Genomic DNA, 23,055 nt, shown 5'->3' on the forward strand with positions numbered 1-23,055 from the left:
CATTAGGGGTTTGCCAGCCGTCCTTATCAAGAGCAGCTCTACGCACATCTATAGCAGCTTTGTCCTTAGAAGCCATGTTTTTTTGCACTGTTACTTGTTGAGCTTGTTGGGGCACTAATTGGGGCTGCACAACCCCTTTTCCTCTAGTGTGTATACCAATAGTAGGTCCTATTTGACCCATCTTAGATGGAGGGGCATTACCATTGACCAAAGCTGCCGGCAGCAGGGAATCAGCAGGCGGGTGTACACTACCTTTTATTCAGTATATGTATACAAACATATACATACATAGTTTTCTTTCTCCAAAAAGAGAGCCTTCAACCAGTGAAAAGCGGATACATGAGGTAAAACTGAGAACCACCATCTGCGTAAAGAATTAAACAAGATCGGCAGTAGGGGGGGTCTCTCCATGGCATGGAGAGACTACATTCAAGGATGGGGGAAATTCTTAATAGGAGCCTATTGCACCATCTGAACCGACTTGAACCTCCATCAAGAAGGGTCGTGAGCTCCAAATGTGTAAAGAAGTTGTTGCATAGCCCAACAGGTACCCTGAAGCCATTCGAAGTGACCTCCAACTGTTTCAGTAAGGCACTGACAGCCTCTCCGTAGGTGTTTTCCTTTTTTTTCTCTCTTATTCTTCTTCTTCTTTTGTGGTGGTGGGGGGTGGAACTCTGCTGTAGTGACCCGATTTAGGTCCACACGCAATACTAGGACAATAACATCCTCCTCATGAAGAGCAGAAACCTGGAAGGAGGGGTTTTTTTGGGGTTGGGGTGGATTGGGTTTCTGCCACACCTCCATTGGCAGTGAAGAATGTGGCCCCATGTAGCAGACTTGGTTGCCCAGGCACACTAAAGTGGTGACACCAAAGTGTCACAGGGTTCCACTCTATGGCAGTATACACTCACGAGTTGCAAGCACTGTTAGATCATCGTATGGAAAACCACTGAACAAAATTAAGATAATTGACACAGTGAGACACTGAGAACAACCAAATGGCTCCTTATGAAACATGTTACAAGAAGCTCTGGAAAAACCAATAATCACACTAAGCCCCCTAAAAGTCCAAATGGTGGCCTCTTTGTACATTGGGAGCTCCCCACCATTCGGCCATCCCAACGTTAAAAAGCACCTAAATTGGGAATACCTCCATCAATGGCAGTAGATAACCTGCAAGTGGATGCACTGGCCACAAGTTGGTGCACCTGTCAGAGGTGGCCGCACAGGATGGCACACAGGTTAGAGGTGACTGTTCAGGTAGTGGCCACTGCTCCAATTCTGCATGACCAATGTCGATGATAGCTAGAGAGGCAGGTCCCAAACGAGCGATGTCACACTTGGGCTAGCTCAGTAATTAGTGACACTTTCACTGGCACGGACAGTTCCACTTTACCACTTTTCACCGATGCTGGCACGAAGTTACCACTGGTGTCACTCTGACCGGGCACATGGGCAATCAAGATGGGTACAGGCCCTGGAAACTATCCCATATGATGAAGCAACTCTTGAGGCATTTCTCAATCTGTTTTGCTATCAAACAATCCCAAGGACAATGCCACAGAGACTACAGCTCTATACTGCATCGGTGGAATACCCATTATTGCCCTTCAGCAGCCCACCTCAACATCACAATTAATTGACAACCATATCAAGAAGGTGATCCTGCAGGGGTGTTGATAGCATCATATGCATCACAAAACACAGAAAGAGTCTAGTATATCACCAGCATTCATGAAGGAACAAACAGTAATCAGAAGACTGTTAACGAAGGTAGTATCCTTGAGCAATCCTACTTGTTTACAAAGTGCAAAATTGAAAGTTGTTGAAATTTTTGAAGCAGAAAACAGATCACCTTCAAAGCTCAATGCCGCCTCACATGATGCATCATTAACATAATTGAGGACATGATCTTGTAATGACTTTAGTTCACTTTCAGTTAAAGGGTGGTCATCTTCAGAACTTCCACGCAACAATTGGATCTCAGCCTGCTTGCATCATAAAATCGTTCAACAAGTGGGCTCCCTTGAAATAGATTCTCCTACCACATACACAACTTACTGACATCAAAAAGCTCCTTTTTCCTTTTAAAACAAAGTTAGATCAGACAAGAAATGCACACATACGGCCACAAATCAATACGGAAAAGAAACAAGCCTCTTGATCTGTATACATGTGTGCATGTAAGTATATATGTATGTATATATGTACATGCATACGTGCGATGTATTATATATAGTGTGTATATATATGTGCGTGCATGTATGTACATATGTATGTAGGTATGTATGTACGTGTGTATATATGTGCATACCTGTATGTATGTATGTAGAAAAGCAACACTCCAATTGAGAATAGTTATGATATTTTAATGACTAATATGTATTCTCTAGACGCGGAAGGAAATACATATTGAATCGTTAACTATCACGACTCCAAACATTTGACTTTGAAATATGAATAAACAATGATCTACACATAAATCCAAATCCTTCGATTGATCACCAAAAAATACATGTTATTCATTGTTATTTCATATTGAAACTATAGAGTATTTTATTGCTAATTTTCTTAGGAAATCTAACACATTTCAAAGCTTAATTTAACAGTTATTGAATACATTTTCATTACTTCTTCTCTCGAAGTTTTGTAGGCAGAAATACCCACATTTAGTGAAATGATATTACTTCAAACTTTCTTAGTTTCAAGGGAGAGATTTTATGCATCAGAGTAGATCTTCTTGAACGAACTGGCCCTTCCATCTTGAACTTCATGAATTTTTCACTACGAATTAGTCTTCGTGGTATGGGACACAAGGACTAATCCTAGGTGAGAAATCTTGATGCAGACATATCTCTAGCCTTGCAAAATGTAATGCCTTCAGGGACACTTAGAAAAGAGAAGGACAAAGAGAAAATCGGTCAGGATGGATGGCAAACACCACGTAAAGTGGTCTCATTAAGGCAACGCCCAATTAATCTCATAAATGGTCAGCATATCAGCCACTAACAGGTCAGTCTCAGTAACTCCAGAAGCTGCCAACCACAGGAATTGGGAAAAACTGGATTGAAGTACTAAAGGGTGGACGGATTTTTGTGGATGAGGACACTCGAAATGAGCTGTCTCATGCCACACAGAATTCACAATCTGCGATGCATGAGACTGAGATGCAAACATGATTACTGTAAATAAATCCGCCCACGTGTCCACAACTGGTAAAAGCCACTCGGCCAGCACATGTGGGCAGCCTGTCGGCTGTATTTGGGCTGGCCTATTGGTACCATAGGGTGGTATAAATACCACCCTTGCCCCCACCTCCTCATTTCTTCGTGTATATTTCAGAGTTTATAAAGCTTCTCTCTCTCTACACTTCTGTGTTCTGTTTTCCACAGCACTTGTCTCATTTTCCACTGTGCATTCCGACATGGTATCAGAGCCCCAGGGGGCTTGAAGCTTGGAGACAGTGGGAGCTTGAGGGTTTTCTGTTTTTTGGTGCTGATTGGAGATTTCGTGGGCTGTTAGGGACTTGGAGATCAGGTAAAAGGCGGCCACCTCCGTTGGACAGCCACCTTGCATAGTGTTTGCAGCCTCTTCTTCATTTTTCTTCCCACCCACCCTCCCTTCACAAGACCCTGTGAACCCTTGAGATGGCAGATTTGCTTGAGATGGCTAAGAAGCACGTGAAGATCCCCACTCGCCCCACATTCCCAGTGGATCAACAGGTGGACGGGACCAACTACGGTATCTGGAAGGTAATGATGGAGTCTGTCTTGGAGTCTTATGACATGGCTGATTTAATTGTTGTTGGTGTTCCACGCTGGAGTTGGAGCATGGGGAGCTTTTATCCTCTGCTTGAAAAGAATGGGAGGCTCAGGCACAATTGTGGGATCGTGTCAATGCCTGTGTGCGTTCTTTCATCTTCCTAATTGCACACCACAGTTGATTAATCATATCAAACACACGATGCTGGCCAGAGGGATTTGGCAACGTTTGGCTTCTCTGTATAACAGGGTATCACCCATGAAGCGGATTTCCTTCGAAGTGCAAATGCCGGTGATGAATCCTGCAAAGTCTTCGACGATGCGGGAGCACATCAACAAGTTGCAGGCTCTTCAGCAAGAGGTTCTTTAGGCTAGGAAGGAGATATCTTCAGAGGACATGGCCATCACTTTGCTGTCTCATCTGAGCTCTCAGTTTTCAGCTTTTTACTCCTCTTTGATCACCAGTGGGAGGCTCAACACCATCACATGGGAGGAGCTTGTGCCTATGGTCTTGGACTAGGAAGAGCATTTTACAAACCCTCCATAGGGCGGAGGTTTTGAGGCCTTGACAAGCCAGTGGTTGAAAGGCTGTAACAACAACAACAATAAGGGCAAAGGAAGGTCTTCATCATAGAAGTCTTCTGAGAAGAAGCCCGATTCAAAGCGTGATGCTTTGAAGGCTGAGCGGACCTATAACAAATGTGGTGAGAAAGGCCACTATTGGAGGAAATGTCCTAAGCGGAGTACCAAGAAGAGTGTTGATTCTTCAGTTATAATTGCCAAGACTCCATCTTTTGTGCACTTGGAGATTATGGACATAGATGCTTCATCTTCTTCGAGCAGAGAGGCAGTTGGTTTCACCACCAAGGATACTCGGGAGTGGATTCTGGATAGTGGTGCCTCCAAGCACATGACTCCTTTCCGAGAGTTATTACACGATCTTAAACGGCAGCCAGGTCGCATTTTCATTGGCGACAATTCCACTATCCCCGATACACAGTGAGCGCAGGATGGAGATTATTCCTGATGGCAAAGGGGGGAAGCATTCCTCTCATGTTCTTTACATCCCATCACTTGGTTTTCATCTTTTGTCAGTGCATGAGATTTGCAAGACTGGCTTCCGAGTGGAGTTTGATGAGCATTTTGTTGCTCTACGGGACAAAGAAATAGCCAAGTTGTATGGGAAGGCGGAGTGGAGAATGGTATCTACAAACTCTCAACACTCTCTTCTCTAACACGCACTGAGATCGGTGACTTGTGGCATTTCCGTTTTGGCCACTTGAATGTGGATGTGCTACGGCGGGCTTTCCGGGAATGGCTTGCTAGATGTTGGCAGCAAGCAAGCAAAAACACTGTAGTTCTTGCATTCGTGGTAAGCAGTACAGGGAATTTTTTCAAAAGCATGCTACTAGGCGGACTTCGAAACCTTTGGAGTTGGTACACATTGACTTGTGTGGACCTATGAAGATCCCATCCTTGGGAGGTTCTTTGTAATTTATGCTGCTTGTTGATGATTGTAGCAAATTTACATGGGTTTACTTTCTTTTCCAAAAGAGCCAAGCTTTTGCTCGGTTCAAGGAGTGGCATGTTATGGTGGAGAAGGAGTATGGATTGTGGGTGAAGACTCTTCGGGCTGACAAAGGAGGAGAATTCTCTTCTAATGCTTTTGTGCGGTTTAGTGTGGAACATGGCATCACCAAGCGGGAGTTGACCAATACAGGTTCGCCTTCAGAGAATGGAGTAGTTGAGCGTAAGAACCGGACTGTGGTGGAGATGGCGAGGACGATGCTGGAGCATCGTGTTCTTCCTCGTCCACTTTGGGAAGAGGCTATGGCTACGATTGTCCATATCCTCAACCGATCTCCGATGACTTCAATACCAAAGATGACTCCATTTGAGGCTTATTTTGGCAGGAAACCAGATGTCTCCCATTTCCGTGTGTTTGGGAGTGATGCCTATGTTCACATTCCAAAGAAGCAGAGAGGAAAGCTTGACTCGAAGTCCCAGAAGCTTATATTTGTGGGATATAACTCTCTTTCCAAAGGCTACAAGTCATATGAACCAAAGCGGAACGAGGTTGTTGTCAGCAAAGATGTTGTCTTTGATGAGCATGTTCCACCTACCACTGTTGATGCGCCACCACTTCTTGGAGAACCAAATGAGTCTAAGGATGATTTCCAGTCTATTGCTTCAGCTAGACAGCCTCAGCCAGTTATAGAGGTTGAGCCCGAGGCTGGAAATGAGCCCCAAGGGCTCCGCGTTCTGTTCGAGTACCAAAGTGGTTGTTAGACACCATTCAAGAGTCAAGTGTTACGGAGCTTCACCACAAAGGATAGACCTCGAAGATCGCATAGAGTTCGTGACAAAAGCCATTCCAAGGAGCTGTTACAAGTGAACTATGCTTTGATGTCTCGTATCATTCGGGACAAAGAGCCCACTTCCGTGAAGGAAGCTCTTTCTCAAGAGACTTGGAGGAAAACCATGCAAGTGGAATTGGATGCCATAGAGAAGAATAGAACTTGGGAGTTAGTTCCAAGGCCATCAAAACGGTCAGTTATTGGTGTCAAGTGGGTCTTTAAGACCAAGTATACGTCAGATGGGTCAGTGGACAAGCACAAGGCCACACTTGTGGCTAAGGGCTATGCTTAGCGGCCTGGCATCGACTATGAGAATACCTTTGCACCGACAACGAGGATGACCACGATTCGGACAATTTTTTCCCTTGCCTCTTCTTAGCGGTGGCCTGTGTATCACATGTAAAATATGTGTTCCTTAATGGTGACTTGCAAGAGGAGGTGTATGTTGAGTAGCCTCAAGGCTTTGAGGTTCCGGGATCAAAGGGGATGGTTTACACGTTGCGGAAGGCCTTGTATGGTCTTAAGCAGGCTCCTAAGGCTTGGAATCAATCTTTGATTCCTTCTTTCTACGGACAAGTTTTCAGAGATCAGTTTGCAGATCCTAACTTGTATCTCTTTCAAGAACGCGGTTTGGTCACATTGATTATCCTTTATGTGGATGATCTCATTCTCACTAGCGGTCATGTGGAGCACATAGCAGTGACGAAGGCTGCCTTGTCAAAGGAGTTTGAGATGACCGACTTAGGCTTACTTCATTTTTTCTTGGGATTGAAGATTTGGCAAACCTAGAGGGGATTCTTTGTTTCTCAGTATAGCAGTATGTTCATGAGTTGTTGGAGACCTTTGGGATGGAGAACTGCAAGCCTATTACTTCACCGATGGACCCGAACACCAAACTTACTGTGAATGATCCTTGTGAGCAGGTTGATGCCTCTCTGTATCGGAAGCTTGTTGGTTCATTGATTTGGTTGCCGAACACCAGATTGGACTTGAGCTTTCCCGTGGGTTGTTGAGCTCATTCATGCAAACGCCTTTGAAGACTCATTGGGATGCAGGATTGCGGATCTTGCGGAGGGTACAAAGGATCTTGGACTCTTCTATGACACTAGAGGGGGAACAATGGATGGAGTTTGACTCCAAGGTTGGAGTGACTCAAATTGGGGAGGAGATCCAGACACGAAGAGATCTACATCAGGTTACGGATTTACCCTTGGCGCATGAGCTATTTCATGGAGCAGCAGCAAGACACAGCCAACCATTGCCTTGTCTTCTACAGAGACAGAGTACCGGGCTGCTTGTGGTGCTACTTGCGAGGTTGTGTGGCTGCGCAGGTTGCTTGGCGAGATTGGGTTTCCACAAAATGAACCCACGGTCATCCAGTGCGATAACCAGAGCTGTATAGCTATTGCTGGGAACCGGGCTTCCATGCCCGGACCAAGCACATAGAGATACAATATCACTTTGTTCGTGAGAAGATTTTGGCTGGGGACATCTTGCTTGTTTATTGCTCGACACAGGACAATGCGGCGGACCTCTTCACGAAGTCTCTACCTCAGGCTATGCTCCAGTAGCACTCGAGATTACTGGGGTTGGTTCCACATCCAGGAGCTAAGAGGGGGTGTTAGCAATCATCTCCTCTCTATATAGTGAGGGCCTTTGTTGTGGGTGTGCCCGCCTAGAGCTTTTCTCATTTTTTCCCATTTTTTCCATGCTACATATGCTGGCCGACTGGCTTTCACCCAGTTCCTGGACATGTGGGCAGCCTGTCGGCTGTATTTGGGTTGGCCGACTAGTACCATAGGGTGGTATTTATACCACCCTTGCCCCCACCTCCTCATTTGTATCAGATCTTCTTGTATATAGCAGAGTTTATACAACTTCTCTCTCTCTACACTTCTGCGTTCTATTTTCCACAGCACTTGTCTCATTTTCCGCTGTGCATTCCGACACATGGATGGTAGTTCAGTGTATGATTCATGGAGAAATTTATGAATTTGCCAATGTATATGCCTCACAGAATTCAGCGCAAAGAGGAAAAATATGGCACTCATTTCAAAGATATCCCTAGTGCTCTAATGCATTTATTTGTGGTCATTTTAATAACCCACCAGCATATGATGACAATACTTCACATTGCTCTCACATGATGGCATCTGAAAAGCAGATATGGGACCAAGCCCTTATGCATTTACATGCATGTGATCTTTGGACACAAGTTATGATGCATAATAAGGACTATACCTTCCATCATGATGCCATTACTGATTATTGGGCGCATTTAGATTGCTGGTATCTTTTGAATGCAACACAATATGATGTATTCACTTGCAAAAAGTGGCTAGATCACTCACTGCAAATTTCAGATCATGCACCACTATGGTTGGCATTGTATTTTGGAATGAACACATGTGAACATTCCTCGAGGAATCCGAGATTGTTGACTGTCAACCATAGCTATCTCATGCATGAATCATTTGCCGAAATAGTGACAGATCTCTTGCGTCCATTATCTAAGCAGATGCATGAGGACTTGGATGTGACCTAGTAGATCATGCACCACTATGGTTGGCATTGTATTTTGGAATGAACACGTGATTATTCCTTGAGGAATTTGAGATTATTCACTGTCAACAATAGCTATCCATGCATAGATCATTTGCGGAAATGGTGACAGATGTCTTGCGACCATTATCTAAGCAGATGCATGAGGACTTGGATGTGGCCTGGTATTATTTTGTAATCAAAATGTAATCAAAATGTGGCCTGGTATTATTTTGTAGTCAAAATGTAATCAAAATGCAAGCGGTTATATAGGATTATGGGAGATGGTATTTGTAGGAAGAAAGACAAAGAGTGTCCACTGTTAAACACCTTATTTAACAATACACAGAAATCAGCCAAAATATAATTTTGAATGCCCACGAGCAGGACATTTTGTGGAATGCACAGCAAACCTTGAAAACCAATGACCAAAGAAAGCTTCAAAAATGGCAAGTAAAAGCTCAACAAAAACCATTGCTTGATAAAGGTTGTTCCTCAAAATCTTTCTTCAAAGGATAACATGCCTCTCGTCAAAGGCAATCCATAGTGTGTAAAGCAATGCAATGGTGAATGGACCACGAACAAGCTGCAACTTGAGGAGGTATGTTTACAGCATTTTGCTAAAATGTTTGCGTCTCCACCTGCCCGTCAAACTCTGTCAGACACTATGACAAGTATAATGACACAACAAGAGGCTGATTACTTTGAAACACCATTCATTGAAGATGAGCTTGATGATTCACTGAAAGCATTGGACAGATGGAAATCTCCAAGATGGGATGGTCTTCCTGTAGAATTTTGTCATGCATTCTAGGATCTTATGAAAGGCATTGTCCTCTCCATGGCAAGTCATTGTTGGAACATAGGGATACTACCAACTTCTTGGAAGGAAGGACTTGTCAAGCTTGTGCTTGAAAAACAATTCTGATTGGCGCCCTATTACTTTAATGCATGTGATATACAAACTTATCACAAAAATGCTGGTCACTCAAGTCAAATGCATATTACATAGAGGATTGCATCCCGCACAGTATGGTTTTGTACCACAAAGGCATATGAATGATAACATTGCAAATGCATATATTGGCATTCAATATGCCAAATACACAAAACAAAACATCATTATCATGCAGGAAATATTGCTAAAGCCTTTGATACGGTACATTGGGACTACATTGCACAAGTGATGAGCAAAATGGGATTTGGTCCAAAGATGCGAAATGTTATTTATTGGTTGTATGCTGAAGGCTTAGCAAAATGCATGTTGGGAGGAGATCTCTCTACTCCCTAGAAACTAGGAAAATCAGTACGTCAAGGCTGCCCACTAAGTTCATTGTTATAAGCAATCACTACCCATCCTATGCTTGGCAGTTTCTAGCACAAGCATCAGCCAATGACTCCTTTTTCCTAAAAATAGCCCTTTTGATGTGCAAGCACTTATGGATGCATTCTCTCTTTTTGGCTTGGCTGCAGGATTACATGTTAACTTTGCAAAATCTAAATTACTTTTGTTGAATGCATACTCTTGGCATGAGATATTGTGGCCAAGACAAATCTTATCACCAAATCAGATTATTAGCTGATTGAAGGATGAAACATGTTGGGTTTTACAGAAATTGAATTAAATTGGATTATTAGAAGCTTTCCACATGACCTTTACATGTTCGACTCCAGATTGTTCAATCCATTCTTATGGCCTATGTTCAATTCTACTTGCCTCTTTTAGTTTGGACCAAAAAAGATATTGATACTTTCATGTCAAGAGCTTTGGAATGTCTATGGAGAATCATAGCTAATAAAAAGGCGCTCGGGCTATTGAAATATGAACCTGTTTGTATGCCTAAGATGCATGGTGGTTTGAATATTCTCAACATACATTATCATGCCTAGCTAGAAAAGCCACTATGATTGCTTATTCTCTGCGACAAAACAGCCATGGGCAATTATGCTAACCACCTTATGTGCAAATATGCAAACCTTGGCATTTGGCAAGTGGATCCCTACCCGCTAGGACATTGTTCTTGGACTTTTTGATGGAAAATATTGGGTTGTCCGTATTCTGCCAAGCTTAATCAAGATTGGAAACAAATCTTCTCACACTTGGATTGGTCTGGCGGCAGGAATGCATACATTGGAGCGGAGTCTCTGAGGAACCACTAGCATTATTGGAACCTCGAAAGGCTTATTTTCTATCAACCAAAGGTATTCGATACATACAGGATGTTATAGATACGAATGTATAGGTTCTCAGCTTTCCTCAAGCAAATCGTCAATATGATTTGGGCATGCATCATAGACCAATATGGCAAGAGATTATGCAAATAATGCAGTCTATACAACCTGTTCCGCCGCTTAATGCACAGAACAGGTTGATGGATTGGAAATTAGATAGCCAGATGCTTGGTTATAAGCCTATCGCATTTGATCAATTGACTGCAGCCAGAGCATATAAGCTTATTATTCCTCCCCCATGGATTGTTGAGCATGCTAATCAGCTTTGACGGATATATAAGCCATTGCGTTGGTGGAAAGCATGCCTGAATAGAATTTGGAAAAATAAACTCCCTGTGAACCAAAGAGTCTTCCAATGGAGATGCCTGGTTGGGGTGCTTCCTATTGCCTCGCCACACTGTTACAAGTGCTATCATGCATGAGAAACGGTACGCCATTTTCTTTGGCACTTTCTGTCTTCTCATGCTCTTCTTGATAGGCTTTCTAGATATTTGAAGGATCATTTTCCTCGGCATCCTTGTTCCAAGCAATTCTCACTTTTGACAAACATTTCAATATATTATCACACTACTCAAAGTTTCTTGTGTGGACAAGCTTCCGGGCACTATGGACTCTCTGGTATGATAGAAATCATCGAGTCTTTGCTGATTGATCAATCGATACTTATACTTATTTTAGACGCCCTTTGCATGACCTCCAAGACTCTTATGCCTTGAGTGAGATCGCTACTAGACAATTAGATGTGTTTTTCCATTGTTTCTAGCTTGTCCTTCCTCATGGACAGCCATGCCTGTACCATACCTTGAGTAATTAATTAGACAGTGGTTCCACCAAAAAAAAAGTGTGTATCGATTGGTTTTCCAATCAACATCGATTGACAAGTAACGGTATTTCTACCAATCATTACGACAATCTCTACATGATTGCTATCAGCTATACAGCAGTTCGATCAGTCTCATCTGGATTTGTTTTGCGACTATTTTTAGTTTTCTTTCCTCATCTGTGAGACCTTTGTTGCTATGAAAGGGTCTCTCTTTGTATATTTGACATAATAGAAAGAGTGGTTTTTACCAAAAAAATAAAAATAAAAAATAAAAAAAATTGTGTATCTATACATACACACATATATATAAGGCCATTCCATTCATGCCTCCATTTGATCATAGAGAGCTCTTCCTTCACTTCCATAGCCATGGATGTTATGTACTTGGATAACACTAATCTCTGGATTAGGGACCTAATCTAATGGGGATAGAGGACCCCAGGTGTAACCAAAATCGGGGACCCAAAGTGATAGACAAACACTTCAAATACCGGATAGAGCTTTGAAAACAAAGCGGAAGAACCATAAACAATATAAAAACATCGCACACTGAGCTGGAACAGCCGGCCCCCCCTAGGAACTTCTTTATTTAGATAGAAGCTTTTACAAGAAACCAAGCTGCGGGTGCAAACTTGCACTGGATTTTCCACAAAGCGTCAGCAAGACAAAGGCCCAAATATCTATCTAGATACGAAGGCAAAACAGCCCTGAAAACTGTCCAATACCTGTCTCATAACAGTCCCACAATCAGCCCTGAATCAGCCCCAAACACTGCCTGAAACCAAGCTGCGGGTGCAAACTTGCACTGGATTTTCCACAAAGCGTCAGCAAGACAAAGGCCCAAATATCTATCTAGATACAAAGGCAAAACAGCCCTAAAAACTGTCCAATACCTGTCTCATACCAGTCCCACAATCAGCCCTGAATCAGCCCCGAACACTGCCTGTTACACGGCCAGTACTATGAGAGAGAAGAATCCCGGCTAAAACCCACACGTGTGGAGGCTGTATGGCTGCTTTACAGCTATCTAAACCGACTAGCTGATAGAGGACAAGGGAAACGAACAGCCACAATGTACTGTACAGCCAGCGCACAATAAAGAAACACCAAAAGATAGCTGCTATGTATGGCCAGGACACAGAAGAGAGAGAAAAACGGTTGTCTATTGTACAGCCAACACTGGAAGGAGAGAGGGAGAACAGTTGGCTGCTGCAGCTATAGTCGGCCAGCAGATGTTTGCAGCTCTTTCAAAAGAGAAGCCCCTCCCTGCTTTTAATAGAGTCAACCAGCCCTACTTTTGGCTTGTGCTTTTCCTTTTTCCCAAAAGTAGCTGGGTTGGCCCAAAATATCAACCTTATGCTTTTCCCAAGCTTGTTGCCCAAGTTTATACTAGGCACCTCCTTCTGTCCAGGGATCCATGCCCAAAATAATAATAAGTCCAGCCACACTTTAATGATGTGTGAACCTGTTGACTTATAAACCTTATAAGCCACATTAATGCCTAAAATCCCATGCTGGTCATGCTCTGTAGCCATCTTTGAGGCGGAGTTTGACATTGTCCTATGGGATTGTGCAGGAGCCCTTGCATTGGCTGGAGGGAGATCGGTGGATGCCGGTCATGGTTGGGAGGTGAGCTATCCTGCTACCTCATGATTTGGTTCAGTATTAACCGTATTTCCAGCTATGATAAGGGCACATCTTGTGGAGCACTTTACAGTTGGTATGAGAGCCGCCCTAACACAAAGGCTGATGAAGGTATGCATGTCTAGGCGTAGATGTCAGGATTCGAAGTATTTCTCTCATTGCTTCTCTTTCCTTAAAACGATTGCTCTGTTGAAGTTTGTGTTTAGAAGGATTTGCTGGAGTTGAGGTTGTGTGATGTTGTGGGATAGAGAGATGGAAAGAAGCGCTGCTTTTTTTTCTTTAAATGTGTATTTGGGCTTGGTCAAGTACCTGAGAGAAGGCTTCAGAAGGTGTGGTGTTGGCTGAAGGCGCCTTAGACAGGGCAGCCAAGCATGGCTACGCTAGGCAGCCGGCCATGGGCCTATGCCGGCAGAAGCCAGCACATAGGCAGGCAGCAACCAACCGATTGTAGCCACCTAGAGCAGGCCGAGTAGGGCCCAAACCCCGATAGCATAAGAAACACAGCAGCAAGCTGTGTGCGCAGAAAAAGCACAAGGCTGCATGGCAGAAAAGGAACAGCACAAAAGCGCACAAACCAACAGGCCATTTCTTTTTTAATTTTTTTTTTCAAGTGTGGAAGTTTTTTCGCTAAAGATATTCAATGAATTTTTTTAAAGAAGGGGGAAAGCTCCAAGGAAAACACAAGCACACTAGTATTTAAGGGTAAAAAAAACAAAAGCATGGGAGGGCCTAAATTTTGAGTATAGAAGGAGAGCCTTTTTCACAGATAATGCAAGGCTGAAGCCCCCCCCTACCCGCGGTGTCAGCAAATCTGCGCTGCCTCTCCCCTGTCCTCCTTCGCACTGCCCCGCCTCCCTCCTCTTCGCTTCCGCCTGTCTTTGCCGTCTCCCTCCCTCCCCTTCTCCTGCACGCTGCCCCCCTTGGGCATTTTTTCTACTTTTTGCCTCCTGCCTGTCATTCTTCCAGAGCACCCCCAGCCATCCACCTTCCTTCCTGCTGCGCCCTGTTTGCCTGTTTTCCACCCCGCTGCCCCTGCCCCTTCCCCTGTGCACCCTTGCCTCCAGTTCGTCCCGCCTCCTCCTTCAAGTCCCTCTTACAGCCCTTCCTCTCCTGCCACCTCCTTGGAGTCCCTCAAACAGCCCTTCCTCTCCCTATTCTCCCGCCTCTCTGTCGCCTCTTTTTCCCTCTTGTGAGCTTGCCTTGCTCCTCATGCAGCTGCGTTCAGAATGCGGAGGCAGTGGAGTGGAGCTAAGCAAGGGAAAAATTATTAAGGGTCTTCCAAAAGTCCTAGGCTATTTTAGACCCAAAAAACGGCGAATTTTTTAATATATTACCCCAAGGTAGCATTTTTTGGATAAATTTTAAAGGAAAAGTCACCAAATTTACACTAAAAGTGAGCATATATCCTAAAAATTTTCAAACATTCGCCAAAGTTTCCTATATACTCTACCTTCTATCAAAGAAAGATTCGCCAACCCATCTCTACTTTGACCATAGGATATGCTCCTTATTTTTTACCTTGGATGACACACCCTGCCCTTGCATTTGTGAGCTAGGTCATGGAACATTGGCTTCTCCCCGGCCTCACCCCCCCTATTCAGCACTTCTTCACAGCATGGTAGGTGTCGGATTCCTTTCGCCTTCAACCCTTCAAGAGGACTCGATGGCTGCAGCTCCATCATCGCTGACCAAGGACGCTGCCCCTTCCTCTTCTCTGAAGCAGACCTCCAGCTCCTAGCATCAACACTAGCCTCCTTCATAGCCTCAACGTTGGTTTGCAAGATTGTGGGTAGCCGTTCAACGCACAACCAGCTTCCTGACTAGCTCCATGCCCTTGGGCCCCTGCCATACGTCTGTATGGATGCACGTACATACATACATATGAATGTACGTGCATGTTTTTCTTCCTGCCTCTAAGTATGTTTTTCTTCCTGCCTCTAGCTAGAATGTAAGTATGTTTTTCTTCCTGCCTCTAGCTAGTAGGTGTGGCTCAAAAATCATGAAGATTTTGCTTTGATGTGGATGAGGATTGTGTATATGCTCTTTCTATAGAAACCACTTTTAATGCGAGCAAAATATGCACAAAAAATACAAGGTTATTTTACCTTAAGGTCCTTTATCTCTTGCTTAAGCCTTCGTATTACAAGGTTTGGGTCTATCTCTTCATTCAGAAGGACCTGTTTAAGTATCCAAAATACATGTACTCAAAAGCCGAGTAGTAGCACGCACACAAGCTTGACATATATGCCAATGAACCTTGTATGTACTGCAATCAAACTTTATAATCCTTGGAAAACATAGATACCCGATTAGAAATTGTTGCAACACGCTGGGCAAACCGACATGTTGAGATTGTTTCTTCCAGTTGGTCTTGTGCGATGGAAACAGTTGCTAGCATAACCTATGGAAACAGAATTAAAAAGTTTTTAACCAATTGCCACTTATTTTTGTTAAGTCTGATGCCTACTTATTTTTGTGAAGGCTGGTGCCTACTCCAATGCAAGCTTACAGCTCCCTATAGACCCCCCCTTCGTCTTTCCAAACCCTCTCCCTGCCCATTTGTAAAGCATGGTTTCTCCTCTTGCCTCGACTTTTTTGCCCCCAAACAAACTCCCCCCCCTCCCCCCTCCCCCCCCCAAAAAAAAACCCGACCCCCTCCTCCCACCTAAACCCCTCTTCTTAGCTACTACTGCCAGCCCATTCTCTCCCTGCACATGCACATGTAACATATTACGTCAGGCCAGTTTTCTCCTCTTGAGCCTTGAAGATAACTCCTGCTTTTGGCTTCTTCTTTCCAAGGAAAAATCCTTCTATTAGTCGAAAGAAAACCTTTAACAACCCTCCACAAAGGCTGAAGCAGTGCTAACAACCCCCTCCTCAGAAGGATACAAAAAACATATGGAAAGGGGTGTTGGATATCAAAGTCCACCCTCACTCTACATTTGTATGGGTCAAGCTTGCTCATGTTTGTAGTAAGGCCCCTTTATGAGGAGAAGCCGTGTTTGAGTAGCTTTACACACAAGCCTAGTTTATACACTAGATGGTGGCCTACATGGCTGGATGGTTATGGTAGGCCTAGCACACGGCTAGATGGGCTATTCATAGGCACGGGCCATTGAGGAGTTAACAGCACGCGGGCTGGGTAGTTAAGCATTAAAGCTGGTCCCTTGCCTAGACTTTACAGGGGGCCTACCCAGGGGCCCTGGACGAGCTGGATCCAGAACGTATGTGGGAACCTACTCCAACTCAGGGGCCAGCATGAGGAAGCTTAACACATGACACCTAGCAGGAGGGAAGCTTCACTAGAAGCTTCCTATCTACCTAGGATGGTGCCGCCCAGGGAGAGACCTTGTTTGCTCTATATAAGGGCACCCCATGCTTCCTTCATACATCACAAGCATGGCATACCCTCTACCTTGTTGGCCACTCTAGCCACTCTACCCCCTTAGGTTCTATAGCAGCCATCTAAGCTTCTTTCACAGAAGTGCACAGTGTGGGAGGCTCCCATCTTTGTATTCTTGTCCCTTTTGCAATAATACATCATTCTCTCTTATCTTGTCTACTACTTTTGCACAAGCTGTATTTTTTCTCATAAAGATCCTGTTTGTGAGTGTTCTTTGTCTACACAACACTAGTAAGAGTTTTTTCTTACATGGTATTTGTAAGATTCCTCCCTCCAGCTTTTGAGGTGTAAAGATGTAAGAACCTCTCCTCTGTTCTTATAATTATTCCCCTCTCTGAAATAAAAGAAAGATCTTGTTTTACCATGTTTTGGCCTAGAGAGAGAAAAATCTAGAACCCAGTTGGACTTGGTTAGTGGCCTCCCTCACCTATAAATAGACCCTCAGTCATTTGTAATAAAATATTGGAGCTAGACTATGCGAGTATTATATTAAAATAATCATTTTTTTAATTATCTTTTAAATTCTTCTCTCTCTTGGAAGCTTGGAGCTCTCTCTCTCTATAACAACTCTTGGAGTTGCTCTTCTCCTCTTGGTGGACCAATTGATTGGTCGAGGGCTTCACTGCTAATAGAGAATCAAGCCAAACTTGGAGGTAAATTTAATTTTTATGGTTTTTTCCAATTTATCTCAATGACTTTCTTCTTCTCAACCCCTCTCAAGCTTGAGAAGCCTTCTAAATAATTGTTTTAATTCAAATTAAGCTTTCCCTTAAAGTCTCAATGCTTAATGAAGAGAGAGTAAATCTTTATGCTTATTTGTAATGCTTTCTTTAAGTAAATCTCTCTCTCTAAAAGAATAACCATCTTTATGGCTAAATCCCTTGAAAAAGGATGCTTCTTAATGATAGTCTCTTAATTCTTTTCTTTCTTTTTTTTTTTTCAGAAAGGAGACTTCTATTAAGTATGAAAAAATTTTTACAAAATGGAGATTTCACACCAAGAAAGGTGGAGATCTCAATCAATCAAGAGCCCTGTGCTGCCAATAGGGTCCCGAATGAGAGGACGTGAAACAGATACCAATGTCCCACTCTCTCATAAACTGGCCACGCTTCCTTTCCACAGCCCTCGAAGATCCCTGGATTCTGGCCAGGTAGCCATGATGGTGTGAATAATATCACTCTAAATCCTGCAAAGACACTAAGAAACAAGAACGGGAGTACCCTCAATAGCCTCGGTGCATCTAGCCTTCCAGATATTCCAGGCTGAGATACTAGCAATAATCTCCCAAGAACTGTCTAACCTCTGTGCCGGAGGGACAAAGTGTGAAAGTGACAAATCCTAAAGACAACACTGCCAAGCAACTCCTTGCCTAACCATAATGGCCAAGCTCTTGTCAGTCCCCTCAATAGTCTCTTAATTCAAAGGTAAACTCTAGACTTGTTAAGCTAGAGATTAAGAAAATGATATTTTTATGATTTTGTGCTAACAAAATAATGGTTATTTCTTTTAGATTATTTATAAGTAGTGAAAAACTACTTTGATTTATTCTAAATGAGAAATAGATTATCCTATCAATTTGGAAAAAGAGAATTAATGGAATGAGCTTAATCTAGTAAGATAATCATAATTAAGTTTATGATTATGGTTAAAATTATGATTTAAATTCATAGTTTGATTTTAAACATAAAAGAAAAACTACTATCATATTTTCATTACAAGCTTTTATTCTTTAGAGAAAAATGAGAATCATCAGTAATAGTAAACGAAGCTATGGCAAAATTTTCGAAAAATAATACATATCTTATTTTTATGCATAATGCTAAAAGAGGACTTCCTACCATATTCTAGGATTAGACATCTATGCAAAAAGAATGATTTTCATCATATTCATGAGAAATAATTTTTTTGTAACTATGCATAATTAATTGATTATAAGAAAAGAGTAAATTTTCATAAATTTATTTTTATGCAAAAAGAGGAATTTCCATGATATTTGAGATTCAAGTAATTAAATGATAAAAGAGAAATTTTTGGTAAATTTATTTTTATGCAAAAAGATAAGTTTTTAGTAAATTTATTTTTATGCAAAAAAAAAGAAATTTTTGATAAATTTATTTTTATGCAAAAAGAGAAATTCTCATGATATTTAAGATCCAAGTAATTAAATGGTAAAAGAGGAACTTTTGACATACTTCAAATTATGAGTATTTATCAAAAGTGAAATTTTGAGCATCATTAATTTTATTGGGAAATATGGGTAGAATTGATTTTTGTAAATCCCATGAATCTTTTACTCAAAAGAATAATATTGAATATATTTCACTTGAGAAATATGAGAAAGAATATGAAAATATCCATCGAGAAAAAGTACCTTTAACTAGGCCAAGCAATTGGTAGAAACTTAGAAAAGTCCTATCGGTATCAAAAGTAGAAAACGGCACTAAATGTGAATGCGATGTGAATGGGATGTGAATGAGATGTGGATGAGATGTGGATGTGATGTGATGTGATGTAAATGGATGTGGATGTATATGTGATGCGATGTGGATGAGATGTGATGTGATGTAAATGGATGTAGATGTGGATGTGATGAGATGTGAATAAGATGTAATGATATGTGAAAGGATGTGATGTGATGTAAATGGATGAGAATGAGATGTGATGATATGTGAAAGGATGTGATGTGATGTAAATGGATGAGAATGAGATGTGATGTAATTGATATGCATGTGAATGAATGTGGGATGTGAATGGGTGTGATAGATGTGAATGGATGTGATGAGACGTGAGTGCATGAGGTGAGATGTGGTGAGATGTGAATGTGATTTAATGAGAAGTGAATGGATGTGATGTGATGTGGATCTGGTTAGATATAAATGGATGAGATATGATGTGGATAGATGAGATGTGGATAGATGAGATGTGATGTGATGTAGACTTGGGTAGATGTGAATGGATGTGAAGAAATGTAAATAGATGTGAACATGATGTGATGATATGTGGATGTGATGTGGATCTGAATGAATGTAGATGGATGTGATGTGATATGAATGGATGAGATGCAATGTGGATATGTTGTGATGAGGATAGATGTGGATAGATGTGATGAGATGTAATATGATGTGGATGAGAATGGATGAAGGACGATGGGAATACATATAACTAGATGTGGAATAAGCAATGTGAATTGATGTAGAAGAATGTGGAATAACAAGAAATGATGTGGAACAATGTGGAAAGATAAAAGTTCGTTAGAAACTGTATTTTATGAAACCTGTTTTTAAATGACTGTTTTATGTCAAGAATGCTGGGAAGCATTTTGACCATCTTGTGAATGAGGTTATGGAGACCTAAGTGATAAAGTTGCAATAGCTGACGGAGAGTCAATGGAGGACGTCTCGCGTAGCAAGGTCGGCCGAGGTCGTGACCAAGGTCTTGACCAGCCACGGTTCTCGATTTCAATGGTGAGCTTCCAGTGTACGGTGGATGCCAAGGAAGCGGCCTATGAGTGAAGTGCTAGGTGACCTGCAAAGGAGCCTAGAGGATGCTAACCATAGGGTGCTCGGGCTCTGGGTCGACGAAGATACTCACGTGTGCGTCGGGGAAGAAAAATGGAACAAGGTGTTAAAGTTGTTTTCTAAACTCGGGCATGGATCTGGTTGGTTGTCCTTGCTAGTCCTCAACGGATGAGTCCATGGCTCTTCTATATGAATCTGTTGGTTGATCTTAATGATCTTCAATGGAGAGTCCATCTGGATTTTCTTATGTTATCATATTGCCGGGTACTATGAGCTAGGAATTATTGAAAAAGCCCCTGAGTGAACAGGTGGTGAGCATTCTGGTTGCCAATGATGCCATAGGTACACTGATGAAGGAATGATTAGAAATTAGAATTCAAGCTGGATATTTTGGAGGATTATGATCAGTGATACTATGGTTTTATTAAAAGATTGTTTTAAAGACAGCTGAATCTATGAAATAGGCAATTTCATATTGGGTGTATAAGTGGTGTGATTATCTTGAAGTTTGGTTGAAGCGCCAGCTAGGGGGCCTGGGAACTCTTTTCCCTAGTAACCAAGGCAAAACATAACCAAATTTCTAAATGGATCCTATCACTACAGTGGTTGGGCGGTTGGCTACTAACCCATGGGATTGGATGGGGTTAGGTTGGACTGATGGATCCCTAAAATGAGACTTAATTCTGTTAAGTTACAATAGTTGAAGTAAATCCCTGATAACCCTTGTTCTATGGAAAAGAATCAAACGCTGTGCCTCTTGATAAGGAAAAAAGCGTTGGACTCTACGATCCAAGTGCAAGACTCTTCCTTGATCTGACCATGAGACTTACGGGTTCGGTCGGATCAGTTTGGTTAGTGATGACCTTGACTACGTTAGAATAAAATATCCTGGAGGAATCGCCTATGTCTTCTGGGCGAGGGAAGTTTTTCCGGGTTCGGTTTTGGAAGAACCAAGGGATTAGTCTCTTGTTCGAATATCCGTGGGCGAGGCCCCCCATGCGCAAGAAGTGCTACTTCCGCTGCTAGGACCCCGACTTCGTTACGCGGAGGAGACAGGGATCTTTCAGTATCAGAGCAGAGACTCTTAACATAGTTGCTTTGCTTCCGTAGTTGACACTAGGATTCTTGGAAAATGGCTGCCGTAGCAAATAGACCACGCCCTCGACCAATGGCTGAAGCTGAGAAGCTTGATGCAACCAACTACTTTCTCTAGAAGCTGAAAATGCGGACAACCCTCGACTCCTTCGACTTGCTGGAGCTGGTTCTTGCTAACGATAAGAAACCAGTCACCACGAAAGATGAAGATGGTAATGACATTCTACCCAACCCACATCTTGTTTATGCTTGGCAACGAAGGCATCCTGATGTGATGTAGGCACTCATTAGCAACATCTCAGATAAGGTATTAACTTTAATACAAAATCTGGACACCGCTCGTGAGGTGTGGCAAGCCTTGAAGACTCGGTAGAATCCAACAATGAAGCAAAACCTAGAGACCATGTTGGGTCTTGAAAAGCTTGGGGAAGGAGAAGAAGCACACTTCTTCTTGACAAGGATCAAGGACATCCAGGAGACCAAATGAGCACCGCCGGTGAGAAGATCACTAGTGAAAATCTTGCTGCAAGGTGTGTTCGAAAGATACCTTCTTGAGGAGGACATGTGGTATTAAAAGACTAAGGTCATATAAAAGGGTAGGAGAAGGGTGTGTGTGTGAATGGACTTATGGTCCACTAGCTCACCTATTTAAAGGTAAAGCTCGAAGGCATTATGTAGTGTGCAAAGGCCAAGTTGTATGCATAAGCAACTTAATAAACAAGATTTGTTCTTTTATTTTTTGGGTCTCTCCCCTCCACTCATCTTGATCTAGCATAAGCACCACGAATTTCAACATGGTATCTAGAGCTAGGCAACTTGCAAGGTGTAGACTAGGTCAAAAAGTTGTTTCTTGAGTACATCTTATCTACCCCCAGCCAGTGAAGGCCTTCCAACTACTTTTCGAGGCCGTATCTTGGCGTGCTTTCAACTAGGAAGTTGAAGAGGACCTTCGTGCGCTCAGGTTCGTATAGGCAAGTGTTGGCTTTCATCTCTCTGAGCCACGTCGTTGAGCTCTGAGCAAGCCGGCGCCCGTTTTTCTGCAGTGTTGATGTCGTACAACAATACGCCGCCTGTGGGCACCACTAGCTTGAGGCAAGTTAGGGCTTTTAAAGCCCATGACCTAAGGGCTTAGTATCTCAAATCTCAGCCCTGATGGTGGCCTGAATCGAGCATGGGAGTCGAAAAACCAGGTTGCTCCTGTTCTGCCATGAAAGCTTCTTCAAAAGCTTAATAATAGTGTTCTTGAACACTAATAGTGTTATTAAACACTAATGATGCAACTAATCCAGCAAAGGGGAGCCATTACAAAGTGCTTCTAAGCACTAAGAGTGTTCTTAAACACTAATGGTGCATCTAATCACCAATGCAAGTGTCATTAGACACTAAAAAAATGTGCTCTTAAGTACTAATAGTGTTGCTAAATACTAATGGGGATCTTAATCACCAAAGAAAGTGTTCTTTGACACTAATGAAGCTCATCTCCATCAAAATTTATGGTTGGGCGCAAACTTTAAGTGCTAAACCATAAGCTTCATCAACTTAATCTCTTTTTATGTAGCATCCTTGGCTTGATTAAGGGTTGTTGCACTCTCATAAGCCATTCGCTTTCTACTTAAGCCAAAACATCACAAATTTTCTGGTTTTCTTTTTCATAAATCAGCCCATTAACACTCTTGTAATC

General features: G+C 42.5%; 1 protein-coding gene across 1 annotated transcript in view; it reads right to left on the minus strand.

Moving 5' to 3' along the window:
- Positions 1–23,055, minus strand: part of LOC147614774 (uncharacterized) — a 135,549-nt gene that overhangs the window by 65,333 nt on the left and 47,161 nt on the right. Inside the window, 3 exon segments of the mRNA XM_086780120.1 lie at positions 1,856–1,988; positions 15,464–15,535; positions 15,664–15,759. Of these exon segments, the coding sequence (XP_086636246.1) occupies positions 1,856–1,988; positions 15,464–15,535; positions 15,664–15,759 (301 nt within the window).

This window comes from Cibotium barometz, chromosome 41 (genome assembly GCF_041138505.1).
Source record: "Cibotium barometz isolate CiBa-2024 chromosome 41, ASM4113850v1, whole genome shotgun sequence".
Classification (NCBI taxonomy): domain Eukaryota; kingdom Viridiplantae; phylum Streptophyta; class Polypodiopsida; order Cyatheales; family Cibotiaceae; genus Cibotium; species Cibotium barometz.